General features: G+C 56.6%; 2 protein-coding genes across 27 annotated transcripts in view; both read right to left on the bottom strand.

The window, feature by feature from the left end:
• Positions 1-708: 708 nt before the first annotated feature.
• On the bottom strand, positions 709-12,208 carry USP19 (ubiquitin specific peptidase 19). 19 transcript variants are annotated; one of them, XM_038566479.1, is made up of 27 exons: positions 12,028-12,207; positions 10,286-10,545; positions 9,993-10,028; positions 9,694-9,822; positions 9,474-9,607; positions 9,098-9,400; positions 8,760-8,982; positions 8,479-8,635; positions 8,295-8,366; positions 8,061-8,176; positions 7,738-7,958; positions 7,457-7,652; positions 7,239-7,372; positions 6,972-7,130; positions 6,777-6,887; positions 6,186-6,296; positions 6,004-6,105; positions 5,120-5,260; positions 4,909-5,027; positions 4,517-4,654; positions 4,104-4,417; positions 3,889-3,999; positions 3,585-3,801; positions 3,349-3,501; positions 3,091-3,251; positions 2,831-3,009; positions 709-1,198 (listed from the first exon to the last, which is right to left on the bottom strand). In XM_038566479.1, the coding sequence occupies exons 2-27, from the start codon at positions 10,407-10,409 to the stop codon at positions 1,082-1,084; spliced, it is 3,978 nt and encodes a 1,325-aa protein (XP_038422407.1). In that variant the 5' UTR covers positions 10,410-10,545; positions 12,028-12,207; the 3' UTR covers positions 709-1,081. The 19 variants fall into 19 exon arrangements, with proteins under 19 accessions (XP_038422407.1, XP_038422409.1, XP_038422408.1 ...); XM_038566481.1 differs by having other exon boundaries at positions 7,738-7,952; XM_038566480.1 differs by having other exon boundaries at positions 8,766-8,982.
• A 174-nt stretch (positions 12,209-12,382) lies between these two features.
• LAMB2 (laminin subunit beta 2) overlaps positions 12,383-18,702 on the bottom strand; it is a 31,063-nt gene continuing 24,743 nt past the window's right edge. For 7 of the 8 annotated variants that reach the window (XM_038566468.1, XM_038566463.1, XM_038566466.1 and 4 more), the window contains 17 exons: positions 17,752-17,884; positions 17,380-17,572; positions 17,155-17,298; positions 16,709-16,958; positions 16,462-16,625; positions 16,154-16,378; positions 15,848-16,065; positions 15,638-15,734; positions 15,175-15,547; positions 14,896-15,080; positions 14,395-14,636; positions 13,967-14,315; positions 13,442-13,649; positions 13,223-13,364; positions 12,962-13,138; positions 12,711-12,870; positions 12,383-12,631 (listed from right to left, as the gene is read on the bottom strand). In XM_038566468.1, the coding sequence (XP_038422396.1) occupies positions 12,495-12,631; positions 12,711-12,870; positions 12,962-13,138; positions 13,223-13,364; positions 13,442-13,649; positions 13,967-14,315; positions 14,395-14,636; positions 14,896-15,080; positions 15,175-15,547; positions 15,638-15,734; positions 15,848-16,065; positions 16,154-16,378; positions 16,462-16,625; positions 16,709-16,958; positions 17,155-17,298; positions 17,380-17,572; positions 17,752-17,884 (3,397 nt within the window). In that variant the 3' untranslated portion in view covers positions 12,383-12,494. The remainder of the gene's footprint in view (positions 12,632-12,710; positions 12,871-12,961; positions 13,139-13,222; positions 13,365-13,441; positions 13,650-13,966; positions 14,316-14,394; positions 14,637-14,895; positions 15,081-15,174; positions 15,548-15,637; positions 15,735-15,847; positions 16,066-16,153; positions 16,379-16,461; positions 16,626-16,708; positions 16,959-17,154; positions 17,299-17,379; positions 17,573-17,751; positions 17,885-18,702) is intronic. The other variant, XM_038566465.1, reaches the window with a different exon arrangement.

The following is an 18,702-nucleotide window of genomic DNA, read 5'->3' as shown; positions in this document are numbered from 1 at the left end:
CCCTTGATATGTGTATGTGCAAGGTAACAGAGGCTCTGAGATTAGGACAAGACTGCAGACCCACGATGGGTGAACAGCCTGGGGCAAAGTCCAGGAGCCAAGGTCTCAAAGACTCGAAGAAATGGCCTAGCAGGACACTGCACCTTCCATTCCACACAATGGCAGCCAAGACGAGCTCTGGGCTTGCTGCCTGTCCTCTTTTTGGAGCAGGATCTTTCTCCCCAGAGCATTTCTTTCTGCTCTGTTCTCCACTAAGGGATCCAGATGGTGCTCAGACTACAGCAAGAAAGACTTGATACTAGGAAAGGAGAAAGACAGTACTCCAGTGCTTCCTGTTCCCCAGCAAGTCCTCCATGACCTGCTGTCTGGCTGTCAGCCGCAGGCTACTCCAGTGCATACACCTTTTACCCCAGCCTCTGAAGCCTCATGGGGTATGCATCCATTCTTTAGGTGTGAAGTATTGATAATGATGTCAAACATAGCTGCCTCCACGTGAGACCCAGAACTGGTGGGATCAAAGGACGGCAGGTAGGCCTCAGAAAGATGATGGCTTCGTGACCCACAGGGGCTGAGGTAGGATCCCACAATCTTTCCTCAGACAGAGCACTTTCAGGGTCTTTAGTGTGCACGTGCACACACACACGAACACACCCTCTAGATGATGGGTAAAGGTGTCCACAGCACCTGGTGCATCACACTCACTAGGTCTGCTTATTTATCATTTATTTTTAAAATATATTTAAACAGCAGCAATCACTTCCAAAATGCAAAAAAAAAATTACAATTTTTAAGAATAAAATTATAACGTTTATGATGCGAGTCAGAAAGAATTGAAGGTACAACTGAGAATCAAATCATCGCAGCACTGAGGGGTGGCTGGAGAAGCCAAGACCCATGGTTTGGGAGGGTCAAGCTGACAAGAGGGCCCAACCTGTGAGGTTCCCACCTCAATCATACCCCCAACCCAAACTGATGAAGCCAGTGTCCTCTGGGTTAGAGAAAGAGAAGCGGCAAAGAGCTGGCCCTTTGTCAGGGATTCCCCAAACCCAGTCCCCACCCCACCCCACCAGCCAGGGACCTGCTAATCGACCTCCTCCATGTTGCTGTAGGTGGGGGCTGGGCGGTCCACAGAGGGGGCGAAGCGTTCAGGGGCTGTCCGCGTGGGGGCCACCTCGGGGGCCTGGCCAGGGCCTAGTCCCTGCAACAGAATATGAGGACAGGGGTTGGGGGCTGCCCGGTATGCTGCCTGGCATCCCGGGGGTGCTGGCTCAGAGTCCCGGCACCCAAGGGAGGGCCCCAAGGCAGGCGCAGACAGCAGCGGCGTTGAGACAGAGAGACAAGATTGGGCCTGAACAGTCTCACTTTATTAACACTTTAAATACAGGAAGCTGCTTGGGCAGGGCTAAGCCCCAGGCCAAGGATCAGAGCAGCAGGACAAACGGACAGACAGCTGGACGGATACCCACCCTAGGATGCTCTGCCCCTGCAGGAACCACATTCCCCACCCTCTTCCACCAGATGCACACACTGAGGCCCAAGCCCAGAGTTGGTCCCCACCACAGAGGCAGGCATTGCCCGGTAGGCAGGCAGGTGGGCCAGCTCACAGCAGCTGCCTGCGAGCTCATCTCCAGCAACTCTGGGATACCAGAGGATAGAACATGTTGAGCACGAGGGCCACCAAAGCTGCCACGGTGCCCAGAACAAAGTACCGGAGACAGCCCTCATCTGATGTGGTAGGGCCACGTGGTGGGGGGCCCACCCAGTCTTGGGGCCCCCAGGGACCCAGGGGCACAGGCCCCTCGGGTACCGGTTCCTCCTCGGCCTCCAGCTCCCGCCAAATCCGGGAAGCCTACAGTGTGCGGAAACGGCCATCAGCACCTGGGGCAGGGGGTAGGGAGGGACCCGGTGTTCCCAAGACCCCTGGCCATGAAGTCCCACCCATGGTGACTGGCAATAACCCCTGACACAACCCAAGTCAAGCAGCTGGGAGGTGGGCAGATGGGAGCCAAGTGGGCGATTCTCAGGGTTGTCCAGACAGAGCACCAAGGCAGGCGAATCTTGACAGCATTTTGGCCCCGTCAAGAAGCTTCCCAATTGACATGCAGCTTCCCACAGGGGTTGGCCAAAGGAGGGAGGAGATAGTTAGCTGGCCAGCTTTTTTTTTTTTTTTTTTTTTTTTTGCCAGCTTTTTAACCCAGGCCTCCCACAGAGGAGCTCATAGAGGATAGAACTGCCAACCCGAGTAATCTGGCTCCCTCCCACCCATGTCCAGATAGACTGTGACTGTCTTCTATCAGGATTCCTCTGCATCTGACCAGAAAGGGCTCAAGGGAGGAGAGGACAGCAAAGAAGAAACCAGTCAAGAGATACAGCTGTGCCCACCAACCAGAACTATGGCTCTCTACATCAGTAAGGGACAGAAGAACCCGAGGGCTCAGCAGGGATAGACGCTCACCTCAGAGAAGGTGGCGGCCACCCTAGCCCAGGCTGGGTCTGTGGGCTGGCTGGCATGTGAGGAAGGTGCATGGGGAAGCTGGGAGAATGTAAGGTACAGTCTATCTATGACAACCTACCCAGTGAGATTCAAAGCAACTACTTAGCCTGTGCCAAGAGAATGCCTATATGTATGCCAACAGCAATGTGCTGGTGTGTGTGCACCTTTATAAGTGTCACTACAGCACGGGAATCCCTCCAGTTAGGACTCTGATGTAAGAGGATCACGAATCCCAAGACTCCAGGGACCTATGGCTGGAGGAGAAAAGGCTGTGCCCCACCCCATCCCATCTGTGAGTTGAGCTCCCTAGCCTGTGAAGCCTCTCCCATGCCTCACCTGGCTGGCAGCAGCCTCAGCTGCAGGGCCTAGGTCTGGGTGGTGCTCAGAGTGACCTGCCCTGGGGGGCCTCTCCACAGGAGAGTTTCGCCGACGGTAGAAGAGTACATAGGCATAACGCGTCACGACCTGGCTCTCGTCTACTGTTGTCACCGTGCTGTCATCAAACAAGCGCCAGCCTACAGCGAGGTGGGAAGAGTGTGAACATAACCTGCACCACCACCCATACCGCCTATCCTGCTGGCTGCGTGTGCCCTCACCCACGTCGCTGCGCTGGCTGCTGCGGTCATTGGGTAGACGCGCACAGGCAGTGTAGTGGCCGCCAATCATGCCTCCGTAGTGGTTGATGACAGCATACAGGTCGTAGCTAGGCAGCTGTTCCTCTTTCTGACCGATGCAGAACTTGCTCAGGTCCAGATTCCTGTGGTCCCAGCCACAGAAACGTGAGACAGTCAATAAGTACCCAGGATGCTACACCCGCCACGACCAGACCACAGGGACCAGGGCTCATGGCTCACCGAACAGGGAACTCCACCAAGTCATTGATCTTGTCACGCCAGATGAAACTCCGAAAGGAGAAGCGCTTGAGCTGAACAATAAGTACGTTAGGAAGGCGCCATAGCAACAGTTGCTTGGAGGCCTCTCGGTGTTGTTTACACTGTGGGCAGTACCTGGTAGAAGACCAGAGGTGGGGTCAAGGCCAGCAAATCTCCACTCTACCCAGCCCACTCCCTGCCTGCTGCCCTGTCCTCACCAAGCCTCCTCCGGTGCCAGCACCTCAGGCCGAGTGAAGAGGTTCAGGCACTGGTCCAGAGTGAAGTGGCCAGCACGGGCAGCCTCACCAGCAGACCCTGGATCCTCAGCACATTCCAGCTCCTTGGAGGCTACCAACACAAACTCCTGTAGACGCTCATTGTTTCGCCAGACTAGAGCCAGACTACAGTCCTCACCCAGCTCCAGGGGGGTGTCTCCTAGAAATGGGCAGGGAGAGGGGTCACGTAGCTGCGGGAGTGGCCAGCCCAGGCCACCCCGTGGCTCCCACCCATAGCCTCAGACACCTTTGTCCTCTAGCCGCTGCTCTCGGTTAGATGCATCAATTTTATAGATGAAGAACTGGGGTGTGTGGGAGTTCATGGCTTCACTTGGATGCTGATATCCGGGCACAGCAGCTGTGAAGAAACATAAAATCAGAGCTCTCCTACCTACTGGGACCTAAATAAGCTTCCCCCAACCTCCCCTACCCCAGCCGCAGAGCCTTTTAGCAGACTCTTACCTTCGGGCCGAGACACCCTCTCACCAGCAGGCAAGGAGCCAACTTCAACAGGCCCACTGGCCAGCACCTCAGAAGAAACGCCACTGGTGCTGGGCACAGGGCCCCGGTCAGGGGCCGCCCATGCCCGAGGGACCCCTGTGTCCCCCTCAGCCACAGGGGTCACCAACTGGAGCTCAGGCGGCTGAATCGGGTCCCTCTCACTGTCCCCAGCCTCCAGGGAGCTAGTGGAGAGCAACGTAGTGCAGCCAGGGCCCTGGGACTCCAAGGCCATGCGGCCAGGCTGGAAGGGTGGCTGGAATACACTCACAGAGTACCTGGCAACAGGCAGCAAGGCAAGTAAGAATCCTGACAAGCCTACCTGACATCTCTGCTCCCCCAACTACCCCACCCTAATCCAACCACTGGGCACTCACCGGGCATAGCCCTCTAGCAGCTGAGCAAGACGAGCGTAAATGAGACGTGAGGCAGGTACACTGACCAGAAATGGGTAGCCAATATTCTCAGGGCGGCAGAGACCCTTGTGGTCAGGCCAGTGGGTTTTCTGGCAGAGCCTGGAGGGAAGGGGGAACTAAGAATAGGGCCAAGGCCCCACTTCTTTATGACTCTCCACTGGGGGCTAGCCTCTGTCCTTAGGAACTGCATGTGCCAGCCCTACCCCCTACCCCAACCCTTAAAAGTCAGACTCTTGCAGAGTAGAATGATAAGCAAGGGGTTTTAAATATGTGCCTTTATGTGGAGAGGAGGTAGGATGGCAAGTGAAACATGGACAGCAGGGTTTGGGAGGGGGAGACCACAGGGTCCTCACTGGTTGCAGTAGCCCACGCGGTAGCACCGAGTACAACGCTTCAGCTTCTCATCTTCTGACTGCTGCTTCCGCTGGCAGGCTGCACACTTGGAGATGGGGATGCTGGGCACCTGGGGGCGCTAGGGTGGGTTGTTTGGCTCAGCAAGGCCAGCTCCGGTGAACATGCCCCTGTTCCACAGGGCCCTGTGTCATCAGGTTGGTCCTCACTTACCTGCTGCACCTCTAGCACCACCACCCGTTCCTTAGCCAACTCTGGGGATAGCAGCTCAAAGCAGAGGAGTGTGTCAGATGGGGACACGGTGTCCAATGAGTGGGAGGGCAGGAACACACGGTGGAAACGATTCTTTATCACCTGGGGGGCAGAGAACACACAGATCCTATGTGAGGACGAACCCTTTCTCTAGCCCTGACTCAGGGCACAACAAGGAGGCATGGCCCTGAACTTGGATCTGGGCAGCAGAGGGGAGACTGTGGCCTTAAAGCATCATATGCCTCTGCTGGCACCAGCTTCAGTGCCCAACAAAATAAGCAGCCTGGTGCATCAGAGAGTCTGAAAGCTGGGAGTGGGAAAGGTACCTACCAGACCAGCACTCCATACCTAAGGCCTCTACTCTATCAATCAGTGGGGCCCTGCTGAGACTGCAACATGGCTGTTATGGTGGGGCCATATCTGAGGAGGCTCCTTCCTACTTTTATCCCCAAAGACAGCACTTCTAGGCCAGAAGCTAGGAATCTTTGTGAAAGACTAGCACACAGATCTGGGATAATATGAGGGAGCAGCAGGACAGAGGGAGAACCACAGCTGCTAGAAAGCTCCAGCTCCTTGTATGAAGATGGAAAAGCAGCTGAGGGTCCCCACCAAAGGGGGAGTAAACCCTGACGATGGCAACCTGGAGAACTGAGGGCACTTTTGTTACACAACCCAAATACCTGGCTTCAACCGTGCCTAAACCCCTAACATACCAGTGGGTTTTGTGGAGTCACATGTACATAGGTGTATAGGTATGAATTCAGACGTATGTGTTCACATGGGTTTGTGTTGAAAGCACGTATATATATCTGTGTGCCTAAGACTCTAGGGAAGGACAGATGTACCTCAGCCAGACGCAGGTTCTCAGGCTTCACGTGGACACTCTGAGAGAGGGAGTCCAACACTTCACTTGCGCTGGAGTTCTCCTTGCTGATGCTCACCAGAAACTGGTAACAAAAGTAGAGTCCATGGAGGAGGTGGACCAGGGTCTCTGGGACGCCCAGAAATAGGAGCCCACTTCTCTCACCTTGATAGGCTTGCTGTGGGGCTCCCGGGCAAAATAGAAGACGGGGAGAACCTTCTGCTTCTGTGGCAAGGGTACCGGCAGGTAGAGGAATGGGTCGAAAGTGATGGAGACCTGGGATACACAAGTGGCACCAGGTGGCTGCACAGGGAGTGAGGGATGGGATGCTACACCCAGGGGGCCCAACCCAGGTACTCAGATGGCTCTAGGGCCTCAGTATTCTCAACTCTCAGGCTTGAGAATACTGTACAGACTAGGACGGCCACCAGGAGAGAATACTCCCTCTTTCTGGCAATTGAGGCCTTGCTCAGCCTCGCCACGTATCAATTTGTCTCTCACCTGTACCCTAAATGTCTTTCCAATCTTACCCATACCCCGGCCCCACCATATAAGCTGGCTTTGAACCCAAACACCCCTTTTATCTCAGTTAGGAGAGCCATCTAGCCTGACCTCCGCAGCCCACAAAGAAGCTGAAGACCTCCCTGTCAGTCTCTTTGCTCAAACAACATCTTGAGATGTACATGCCCCCACCTACAAATTAACCAGGCTATCTAGACCAAGCTAGGGGCATCTTTCCAGGGAAGCCCTTCACACCTTGGCACACACAGGGCACACCAGCTTCGACTTATACTGCCCCTGAAATAGGTCTACGATGAAAGAGTCATTCCGCATCTTATGCCGCTGCCATGCTTCTTCAGCCACCACCTGAGGAGCAGAGTGGTGAGGATCAAGGAGACCCAGGGACTGGGATATGCATGAGATATGCCCACCTCTGCCCACAATCCTGACCTCATCAGGCCGCCCATCCGAGTCCACAGTCTCTGTGTATGGCTTGTTCTGAATGCGATTCAGGTCTTCATGCAGCCCATCCAGCAAGAAAGCCATGAACTCCTGGGCATCATGCTGTGCATAGCCTGTGAACTGGCTGGCCTTGCTCGCCACAATGGCCTGGATACAGGGGCCAAGTGTGAGCACGGAGCCCCAAAACCCACCACATACCCAGCTGGCTAGCCTTCCCCACCCTATCTAGCCAGGGTGGGAGTGGCCACAGATCACCTTCAACTTGGAAGGCTGGAAGGCATGGTGAGTGCCCTTCCATAGCGCCCGGAGCAGCACAGCAAAGCCAATGGCCAGACGCCCACCAGTCCCCAATGGGTTGTTGTAGTTGATCTCAGTCTCAAAGGAGCGGTCTAGGGACAGCAGCCAAGTAGAAGTGTGAGCGGGGAAAGACATCCCCTCTGCCCACAGCCCCTGGCTCCTGGTCCTGCTCTCACCATGGAAGAAGTCACGGAGCTCCCGAGTGTTAGACAAAGACTGAATAACACTGTTCATGAAGCAAGTGTTGCCTAGGTTGACAAGGCCAGTGAAGCCTGGCAGACACACCTTCTTCTCTTCCTCCTCCTCTTCCTCCACACTGTCTCCACTCACTGGGCTATGGGGCATTGGAGGCACCATACATGTGGGCTTGGGCTGTAGGAGCAAGGAGGGGCATGAAAGAGTAGCCCTGAGGCTCTCCAGCCTTTACCCTTGGCCCTCCCCACCCCAGGATTCTCACCGAGGCCAGGTGTGGCTCTGGCTTTGGGGCTACATGCTCCATGGGCGTACGGGCAGCCACACCATCCAACCCCGTGTCCTCAGACCGAGGCTTGGGTTTTTCCTTCTCCACAGCCCGAGCTTCCTCCTGTCCTGTGAGGGGGTGAGGGGTGCCTCCTGGTGGTGCTGAATCCAGAGGGGTTGGACCTGTCGGCACGGCAACCTTTGCACCACCCACTGCACCTTAAAAAGGGGGAATGAGGGGGCTGGTGGTTAGCAGCATGTGGCAGGGGTTGGGGGTCCGGGTTATGAAGGCTGGACAATGAAGGGAGCTCGTGTGCAGACCTCGTGCAGCTGGGGCCTCCAGGCCCCCCCAGCGCTGACTTTGCCGCTTACGGAGGCAGATGTCAATGCGAGAGGCGGTGAAGCAGAAGGTGCACTGCTCAGGTTCAATCAGGTTCCTGTGGGGAAAGGCTGAACTCAGGGACTTAGGTGAAGTAGGTGTCGGGCTAGCTGGGCCAGGGAGACTGAGCCCAGGGTGGGACAAGGCACAGTGCTTGGGGGCCGAGAACCACCCACCTGAGCTTCACCTGCCAACGGAAGAGGGTGTGGGGCCCACAGCCCGGGTGTAGTCTCAGGAAGTTTCCATCCCTGCAGAAGCAGACCAGGGAAAGGGCAGTAGGAAGGGTAGGGAAAAAGAGCATGAGATACACTGTCCTGCCTGAAGTGTACCCTCTGCCCCAGCTCCTGCCTACCCACCCACCTGGTCTGGAAGATAAGTGTGAAGTCCTGCTCGCGGAAAAGCACTCGAGAGGTGTCCCTGCGGATTTCTTTCACGTACACGTGCACCACCACGGAATCTGGCCCCTTCTCATATGAGTCATTCTTGACAAATGCCAGGTTCACCATGGATTCCGGCTCTACGTTGAGACCACAGCTCAGCACCACCCAGGACAGGTTCCAGCCCACTGCTGTTCTATTCCCTATCCACCCACCAACCTTGCAACCCAACCTAGGGCTCTGCCTGCCCACCCCTAGCCCCACCTTTACCATCCACCAAGGTTACAGCATCTGCTGCCACTGCCATCTCCTCTTTGGAACGGTCACCTTTCTCAGGGTCTCTGCTCCGGGACATGGCTGGGGAGACTGGGTCATTCCTGGGAGACACAGTCTTTTCTCCTGTCAAGAGTGCTAGATTCTCCTCTGAGCCCAAGAGGCAGGTCTGGGGGTTCAATGGTGGTACCCGGAGCTGTTCCTCAGCTTCTGCCTATTTGTGGCAAGATTGTGGGCAGGATCAGCTGCAGGTCTGGCAGGTGGCCCCCCACTGCTGACCATCTCCCAACTCTCCCCTCTCCCAGCTCCCACAGGTACCCCACTCTCACCTGGGTGGCTGTCTCAGCCAAGAAGGGGGGGGCATCACCCCGGGGTCCAGGCCCATCTCTGGACCCTTCCCCCTCTGGCCCTCTGCGGAGATGCACAGCCCTCTTGGCGCTGGGGCCTGCCTGGGCCCCGGGGCCAGCCCCTGCGCCTACCTCACCACGGCCCTGGGCCCGCTTCTGGTTCCGGGCCTCCTGTTTAGCCCGACGGGGCTCAGGGCCTGGCTCCAGAGCAATGGGAGATGGCTCCTGCCCATTCTCCTGGCACCGCAGCCCTGGTACCACCTCCTGGGTCCCTAGAGGTTTCTTCTATCAAAGATACAGCAGTCAGGCCCTGTCAACTACACTGGTTATCCCTACCCTACTCTGCTGTGGAACTTACCAGAAGAGAGGGCCATGTGAGCAGAGGCACCTTCTTGGGCAGTGCCAGCTGCAGGAGGCCACCTTTACGAGCTTGTACTTTGGTGCAAGAACTTTCTATTTCAGCGTAGAAAACACCACCCCACTGCCGACCACCTGGAGACAGAGTAGGGGCAGTGAGCTAGGGTGGGAAATATCAGAGGATTCAAATACACCACTGGGCTCAGGGCAGATGGACATACCTGGAAGCCGCACCACGCAGTCTGTGTCCGTGAAAGCAGCATCCACTTCCTCCAGCCGCAGGGGACCTGCTCCCACACGCAGCTTGACAATCACCTCATCTGCACTCTGCCTCCAATCAAGCAACAACTCTGTAGGAGTACCAATGAGACTATGAGGGTCTCCATAAGCTCCTGATGGAGATAAACAGGTGCCAGAGACCCAGCCCTAACAGAACTGCTCCAGATGAAGGCATTATAGCCCCAGTGTTTCCTCCCCACCCCCAGCAATCTAGCACCCAAAAGGCCTATTTATTACTCACCCTCTTTGGCCTGCTCCTCCCGAGAAGATGCCGACCCTGACAACAAAGAACCGGGAAATGATGATGGGGAGGTAGTCTCCAAGACCCTACCACTCCACCAAGCACCATCTTCAAGGATCTCAGCCAGGTACCTAGACTTAAAGCTGAGACTCTACCAAGCCTGCTCTGAGTCCTTCTCTCAGTATCAGACCAAAACAGAAGGAACAGTAAAAATGTCATCTCTCAACCCTTAGTCTGCATGCTCAACAGGGTGGAGGAGGAGACCACAAGTACTGTGGGAATATCACAATCACCTCTCCTAGGATCTCCATCCTTGCTCTCCTGGTTTGCTCGATCCTTCTGCTTCTTCTTACTGGTGGCCTCCTCCAATCCTGGGGGACCCCTCCTTGGGCCTGTGGCGCTGGCCCCACCAGACATCTTGAGCCGCTTGGTCGACAGCCAGAGTGCCCCGGGGTCGGTAACGGCGTCTGGGTCAGGGCTGCGGCGCTTTCTTCCTGGCCCAGCTATCTTGGCAACTCTTTGGGGCCAAATTCTCCAACAAGGAACCGACAGCCTAATGAAAAGGGACCAGTGATCACCACCAAGGCCCAACAATTTGCTCCTCAGTCACAGCCAGGGCTCAGCAACCCCAGAATATGACTAAGCCTATAGAACACTATCTCTCCATCACCTAATGTAACCCTGGACACTCTCAGACTATTCTGAAGGAATAAACAATACAAGTAGCAACAACTTCTGGCAGAGACTCCTAAATGCCTGCCATACAGACCCACAAAGATAGGAGCCTTACTGAGGAGGCGCCAGGTCAAGGCAGCCATAGCCTGGAACCTGTCTCCTCAACCAATCTGGAGAGAAGCCATGGCTCCAACCCACAGGGCTGGCACTCTGAGCAGGGTGCTCACTTTTCTTCACTCTCACTGGCTGCTTAGTCACCACCCAAGAAGTAGGAGGTGGAGGAGGAAGGCAGAAAGGAGAAGACGATCAAACAGCAAAGGGACCAGGCTCTGTGGCTCAAGACAGGCTCAGCCCAGGTGCTATCATTGCCCAGGCAAGGTCCTGGTGTTAAGATACTCCACCTGTCACCTGCCAACTCCCACCCTCCTCGAATTTATTCCTATGCACGGTTTGGTTTTTCTTCCCACATCCCAGAAGACATTTTCCTCTCCAACTGCTATCCCAAGCAGAAAAGGGCCTGCAAAAGCTGGGGAGAAAAGAGTAGCTGTCACACTACCCTTTCAGCAGCAATCTTGCCCCAGAGCCAAGGCAGGACGAGCATCCAGTTTGAGAATGAAGCCGACATCATCCCCTTCTTTTCCAGGTCCACTCACTCATCAGCACTGGGCTAGAGACTTTCTATTCAGTTTCCCACAGACCCATCAGTAGATTCTGGACTGTTTTTCCATCCAAAATAAAGTTTTCAAAATTGAGACAACAGTGGGGATGAACTATGAATCCAGGACCCGTTGCAGCCTGACCCGAAATGGTAGTAAATATTGACTACTTTGTGTTCCCCAAGGTGTGTGTGTGGTGGAGGGTTAGAGGGACGTTCTTCTATGGGGGACTAGGAGGTTGGATCTTTAATGACGACAGATCCATAGCTGGGGGGGGGGGGGGGGGCACCCTCCGCCTCTGCACCAGGCCTCTGCTTAAGGTCGCGTCCCTCCCACTTCTCCTGGGGATACCGAGACAAGAAAGGGGCTGTCTAGAGACCATTCCGACCTATCCTGCTGCACGGGGTTACTGACTAGAGACCAGCGCCCCGGCAGGGCTGCGGCTCAGCTCCAGCCTCCAAACCCTGGGCCCGCCACCACCTCCTCCAGGAAGCCGCCTTCGTTAGCCGCCAGCCCTCTCGGAGGCAGGAGGCCGACCCCGGGGGTAGAGTAACGGCCCCGCCTGCATCGGTGGGCCCGGCACGCCGCGGGGCTCGAGGGGTCGAGGCTGGCACGGCCCGTGACCTTGAACAGGCAGCCCGGGGCTCGCGTCGCGGCCTTCCCGGCTCCAGCCAGACAGGCCAGTGGCGGCCCGTCCCACTCACCGAGCGAGGCCGCCGCCGCCAGCCCTCTTAGGGCCCTGGCAACCCGCTCTCGGTTCCGGTTCCGGCGTCTGGTCGGTTCCGGTTCCGGCGCGCCCCTCCCCCGTCCCGTCGCCGCTGCCGCCGCCTCGGCCGCTTGTTTTGTTTCGACTTCTAGTTAAGGCCGCGGGTGGCGAAGCGCCTAGCTAGTGACGCACTTCCGGTGGGAGCGGGCACGCGGCGGCGGGCAGCTCCGGGGCGGGCCCGAACGGAGGAGGCGGGACTCCGGTGGCTTGGCCTCGCCCTGGCCCTGCTGGTGGTATCCTGAGATTCCGCCCAGAGACAACGCCCTCTCCAAATCAGAGTCCAGACAACGCGGTGGGGATTCACAGCAGTTTATTGAAGGCCTAGTCAGGGTGGGAACTTTTCCATGCAGAGGCAGTAACGGGGGTGCGGCGGGGCTGGGGGCTGGGGTAGGAATCCTGCAAGAGTCACTGGCAGGTGTTGTAGATCTGGACCTGCAAGTTGATGGCTTGAAGCACACTACGCATCCTGGCCTCCAGCCCATCCAATTGGGCTGCTTTGCCTTCCAGTGCCCGCTCGTTCTCCTCATAGGTGCCTTCCAGCTCTAGGACAGGCAGGTCTCAGCTGAAAGGTCCTACTCCCACAGTCCCACACCTCTGGCATCCACCCACTCCAATCCTCACCTTGCAGTCGTTGCAGCTTGTCCTGCGCAGCCTGCAACAAGCCACGAGCTTCATCCCGAAGTTGTTCTGCCCGCACCTGTGCAGCCAGCACACCCTGGGCCTTGCGCTCAGCCAAGGCCTTCACTGTCTGGTACTGGTCGCCTAGTGGGCCCTGCAGCAGCTGGGAATATAGAGGGCAGAGTTAGCGTGGTGGCCCAGTGGAGGCCCAGCCTCTACCCCAACCCTCACCAGCTGGCTCTGGCTCTACCCACCTGCTCAGCCTCCCGGGCACGACCCTGGGCACTGCCTGCTGTTTCTTCAGCACTAGAGGCTGCCAGGCTATTCCCTGCTCGTTTCAATTTCAGAGCCTCCAGGAGACCATCCAATTCTTGAGCCCGCTCACCTGCAGAACTCAGTGCCTGCTCTGCACCTGCCATCTTCGCCTGCACCTGTCACGGGTGGACCCAGGGTTAAACAGGTCTATGGGTGCATGCCCATAATCTTGCCCCACTGATGTCCCAGAGAGACCACACCTGGTGCAGGGTCCGCTCTGTGTCCTGTGTGTCAACTACTGCCCCCTGGATGGCACCCTGAGCAGCACCCTGTGCCCTCTGGGCTTCCTCCAGTGCTGCCTGTACTGTTTCTGCCTTCTGCTTCTCACCCTCAGCCCGGCTCCTGAGGAAGAGAGCGAATCAGGGCCTATAAGTATCAGGACCAGGTGTCAAGGATAGGGGCCAGGGTCATGGTCAGACCTTGCCCGCCGTGCATCTTGTAGTAGCTGCTCTGCCCGACGCACATCTCCCACTGTACGCGCCAGGATTGTGTCCACATCTGCCAGGCTCCGGACTCTCTCTGCAATTGCACCTGCCAGGTGCTGTATCTGCTCAGGTGATGCTGGGATGGAGAGCTCTAGCACTCTTGTGGCCACCATCTCAATGCTATCGGGATCAGCCCCCTCCTCTATGGAGACACAGGCAAGGGCTTAGGGACACAGATTCTCCAGCATGGGCATCAGACACAATCTTGGGGTGTGAGACCACACATGGAATATGAGTTTGCTAATAGGCATAGTGATGTAACTACAAGAACTGTAAGTGGGCACAGACTTGGGGGTCATGGACTTGAGGACCACATATAGGCAAGGGTTTAGGAACTAGACGTGGGGTTATAAACATAGATCCAGTGCAGGCCCTGACCCAAGTATAAACCCAGGGAATAAGTATGAACACAGACACAAGTGAAACAACCACATGGCCTGGGCCACACGGGAGGCTCACGGCTGAGGAAGTCCTTCACACTCTGGATAAGTTCCCGAAGTTCTTGGTTGGCCTTCTCCACCTGTCCTCTGGAAGCATTAGCTTTGTCCAGGGCTGCCTGGGCCCGTTGCTGTGCCTCGCCTGCTTGCCGACGGGTCTCAGCCACCTGGCTGAGGATGCCTCCACCTTCTGCCAGTGCCCGCTGCAACTCTGCCTGTGTGTGCCGGGCCCGACCCAGTGCCAGGTCCGCCATGGCTACTGCCCCATTACAGCCGAGGCCCCCACAGCGGGGCTGCCCATCCTCATCCAGACAGCCAGCACCCCCGCAAGGGCTTGTAGCACAGGGTGCATCCCCTGGGGGTCCACACACCTGCCAGGCACAGAACAAGTCAGGGCCCTGTGGAAAGAACAGCCACACCTACATGTCCCACCCTACACTTGTGCCTTACCAGTTCATTTATGGCTGTCAGGCTCAGGGAGTGGGTACGGGCAGAGAGTTTGCCTAGTGCCTGCTGGTTGGCCTTATGTTTGCGGTTGAAGTCCTCCCTCTGGGCACTCATTAGCACCTCTGTACGGTGCCGAGTATCTGCTGAGTTGCTCACAGGGCTAGGCACTGTCAAAGCTGATGTGTTGGCACGATGTTCTGCCTCTGCAGAGAGACTGTGGGCGTGGCGGATGCTGTCATAGGCACCTATATTGGGCAGAGGCTGGCAGTCAGCAAAAGATCACCAAATCTGGGGTGCCTGGGATAAGCATCCAACTCATGATTTTGGCTTAGGTCATGATCTGAGGGTCACTGAGATCAAGCCCTATGTTGGGCTCCGCCCTAGACTTGGAACCTGCTTAAGATTCTGTCTCCCTCTCCTTCTACCCCTCCCCACTCACACTCTCTAAGAAGAAAAAAAGATCATTCAACCCTGGTCCACCTGCCTAGTTGGCTGAAAGCTCACCCAGGAAATTTGAATGCTTGAGCAGGTCCAGATGCTGGTCCAGCTGCCTCAGCGTGAGATTAAGCGCAAGCCCATCTCGCTCCAGACTGCTAAGTGCATGGTTGGCATTGAAGTTCTCATCCTGCACATCTGTCAGTTCTGCTTCCAGCTGGGTCAGGTGCTCAGTGGCCTCTCCAATTTCACGCCTGTGCCAGTGAGGAGTGGTGTTTAGAGAAGCTTCAGCCCTGGTCCATTGGGTCTCTGCCCCATCCCTCCATGTATCCTTAGACCCTTCCGCACCGCAGCTCCTCTGTGGCCTCCACGAGCTGTGCAGTGGAGGCAGCTGAGGTGTTGCGGGCACCCACGATCCCCTGCACAGTCCCCAGCTTCTCCTGGATGCGCCAGAAGCTGCTCTCAAAAGCACCCAGCACACCAGTCTGTTGTAAATCCTGCACCCGCTGCTCCAGGCGCCGTGTACGGGCAGCCAAATCCTGTACCACACGGTCCCAGTCCCCGAAGCATGTGTGACATGGGTGGCAGGCAGGAAAGACCCCGGAAAAGCCACGAGCACACTGGTCACAGCGCACGCCAGACACTCCTGGGCGGCAGCTGCAGTGACCTGTAGAACGGTGACACTGAGGTGTGTCTATTCCATGAGGGTCACAATCACAGGCTGTAGGAAAGGGCAGATCACAGAGTTAGGGTGCCAGCGGGGGCATCCTGGGAAGTCCCCCACCCACTCTGGCCCTGTTAGGACTCTCACCACGACACTGCAACCCAGGGTCTCCCCAGTGGAGCTCCTGGCATTCAGAACAGGTTCGCCCACCAAAGCCAGCACGGCAGTGGCACTGCCCTGTGAACTAGAGTGGGAACACGGCAGATTTCAAAGCTTCAATCAGAAGCTAAGTTCTTGAGACTCAAGACAGACAGATGACCCCATCCACCCAGGGATCCACAGCGGGGGGTCCTATACCTCATTGCAGGTGGGGCCTCTGGCTCGGCTTGGATGACAGGTACAGGGCTGGCAGCCATGGCCACTAGTAAGGTTCCAGAAGTTGGGGGCACAGCGGTCACAGGTAGGGCCCTGGACATTGGGGAGGCATGGGCACTGCCCACTGCTTGGGTCACAGTTGCAGCGATCAATGGACGGGCACTGCTGGGGATCTGTTCCCAGCAAGTTGCAGGTACAGCCTGTGCCAGTCAAGCACATTAATCAAGGGGGGTCCGAGCAGCAGAGCCCTACCACAGCCCTCCCCTCCCCATACTCTCCCACACTCACGGTGACAGCTCTGTCGGGCAGCCTGCCCATAGAAGCCAGGCTTGCAGTGGGCACAGTGTGGCCCCTCCGTGTGGTATAAGCAGCGCAGGCACTGCCCCGTGCGGGGATCACAGGCATCAGGGTCCATAGGGTCAATGTTCCCATTGCACTCACACGGTTGGCACTGGCCATCTGGCCTCGATGGGTCCCCAAAGTGTCCAGGGGCACAAGCTTCACACCGTAGCCCTGCCCACAGTTGGGGAAGGCATGAATGTTCAGTTCAGCTGCCCCACCCTGATCCCATGCCTGCAACTTATCTATCTACTCACCTGTGTACCCTGCCCTACAGTGGCACATGATCTGCTGGGAGTACCCATCCCGATGGCAAGAAGTAGCAAAGTGCCGCTGGCTCCCAGGGCCTTCAGGGCAGGGACAGGGCCGGCACTGACCCCCATATGGTAGCCTTGGGTCCCCATGGAAGCCAGCAATGCACCTTCAGGGAAGGACAGGAAGAAATATGTGATCCCTGAGCAGCCTTCAAACCCACCAACCCACTCCTTGCTGCTCCAGGCTCACCTTTCACAGTGCTCACCCCCTGTGTGATCACGGCAGCCCAGGCAAGCGCCTGTGTGGGTATCACATTCGTCGGCATGCCCATTGCAGACACATGGCTGGCAGCTAGGGAATCCCCACTGGCCACGCTGGCAGCGATCGCAGCGAAGCCCAAAGGCACCAGTTCGGCAGGGGCATTGCCCACTGGTCTCTTCACATAGGCCACTGAGTGCCCCCTCAGGGCTACACTGGCAGGCTGAGGGCAAGGCAGAGGCTGAACCAGGGAGGGGGGTTTGAGGGAATCTAGATGGGGTTAGGGTAGGAAAGTCACGGAATGGAAGAGAACTTCCAGTGTTACAGTGCTGGGAGTTTGGGGTCTAACGCAGAGTTAGAGAAAGGGAGAAGCAGAGTTGGAAAGAAAACAGTAGTGGGGGGAGAGAAAGTAAGAGGGAAAAAAGGCAGGCAAGTACCTTGACAGCCTGTGGGACCAAAGCCGTAGAAGCCAGGGGCACAGTGATCACAGCGGCGCCCCACCACTGCAGGTTTACACACGCACTGACCGCCATGAGGATTGCACTCAGAACTCAGTGAGCCCTGGGGGTCACACTGACAGGCTGTGGGGCAGGTGGGTAGGGCCAAGTCAGGCTGGGGCCCCACACCTCTGCCCCACCAACCCACAAAACACAGACACTCACGCAAGGCACCACTGTAGAGGAGGGTGGACAGACTGATAAGGAGGGGGGCGCAGGCCTCAGAGGGAAGGGTCTTGCTAGGCACCAGACCCTCCTCATGGCAACGGTAGCGTTCAAAGGTGGCACGGCGCTCCAGGGCAGCAGCATCACCCCCACTAAACATCTCTAGCACCAGGACACGGGGAAGCAGCACCAGCTGAAGAGATGAGCAAGGAAGAGGGAGATTTAGAGCCAGGACCATATTGGCACTACCAGAGCACTTAACACCACCATGGGCCTGCCTCTTCTGTCACAGGCCCCTCCTGTCCAGCCACCACTGCAGATCCCATCCACCCAGGGATCCACAGTGTCAGTGTCGGGAGAGGGACTGTTCACCGAGTCAATGAGCAGACTGGGTCCAGAGTAGGGAGCCTCGGTCTGGGCACTTCCCCCTGTTCGCACCAACTTCAGAAGCAGCTTGTAGGAGATGCCAGGCTCAAGACAGACAGGTCTGGGAAACACCATATACCTGGGGGTAGATAAAGACAGATATGGGGTTTACCCAGGGTCACTGTACCCACCATCCTAGGCCTCCCCACCCCGCACACCAACAACTAAATCATTGGCCAAGAGAGACACTAGGACTGGGTCATGCCAACAGACACTTGGACAGCCTGACAGAAAATCTATACAGGAGATACCCCCTTTTTTTTAAGATTTTATTTATTTATTCATGAGAGACACACAGAGAGAGGCAGAGACACAGGCAGAGGGAGCAGCAGGCCCCTGCAGGGAACCCAATGTAGAACTCCATCCCAGAACCCCGAGATCATGACCCAAGCCGAAGGCAGACATTCAACCACTGAGCCACCCAAGTGCTCCTATACAGGAGATTCCCACAAACATGCCTCACTGGAATCCTATACCTGTGCAGACCAATCTCTTGAAACATGCTCTACAACCTTGCAACCACACAGCATTTCCCTGGCAAAATACTTGCCAATTTTTCTTCAACAGCTTCCTCACACTTCCTCCAACTTTGACCTCCAACCTCTGCTCCTTTTCACTGAGACTATATCATTCTCCCTCAGCCACCTGGCCCTGCCTTTCCTAGGTCATTCTCATCAGCCTGCAACCCCATGCTAGGATTCTTTTTTTTTTTTTTTTTTCAAGATTTTATTTATTTACTCATGAGAGACACACACACACACACACACACACAGAGAGAGAGAGAGAGAGGCAGAGACACAGGCAGAAGGAGAAGCAGGCTCTGTGCAGGGAGCCTGACGTGGCTCGATCCTGGGCCTCCAGGATCAGGCCCTGGGCTGAAGGCGGCGCTAAACCACT

The sequence above is a fragment of the Canis lupus genome, chromosome 20, assembly GCF_011100685.1.
Source record: "Canis lupus familiaris isolate Mischka breed German Shepherd chromosome 20, alternate assembly UU_Cfam_GSD_1.0, whole genome shotgun sequence".
NCBI classification, from domain to species: domain Eukaryota; kingdom Metazoa; phylum Chordata; class Mammalia; order Carnivora; family Canidae; genus Canis; species Canis lupus.
The sequence above is the reverse complement of the archived record's forward strand: the minus strand, read 5'-3'. Positions and strand labels throughout refer to the sequence as shown.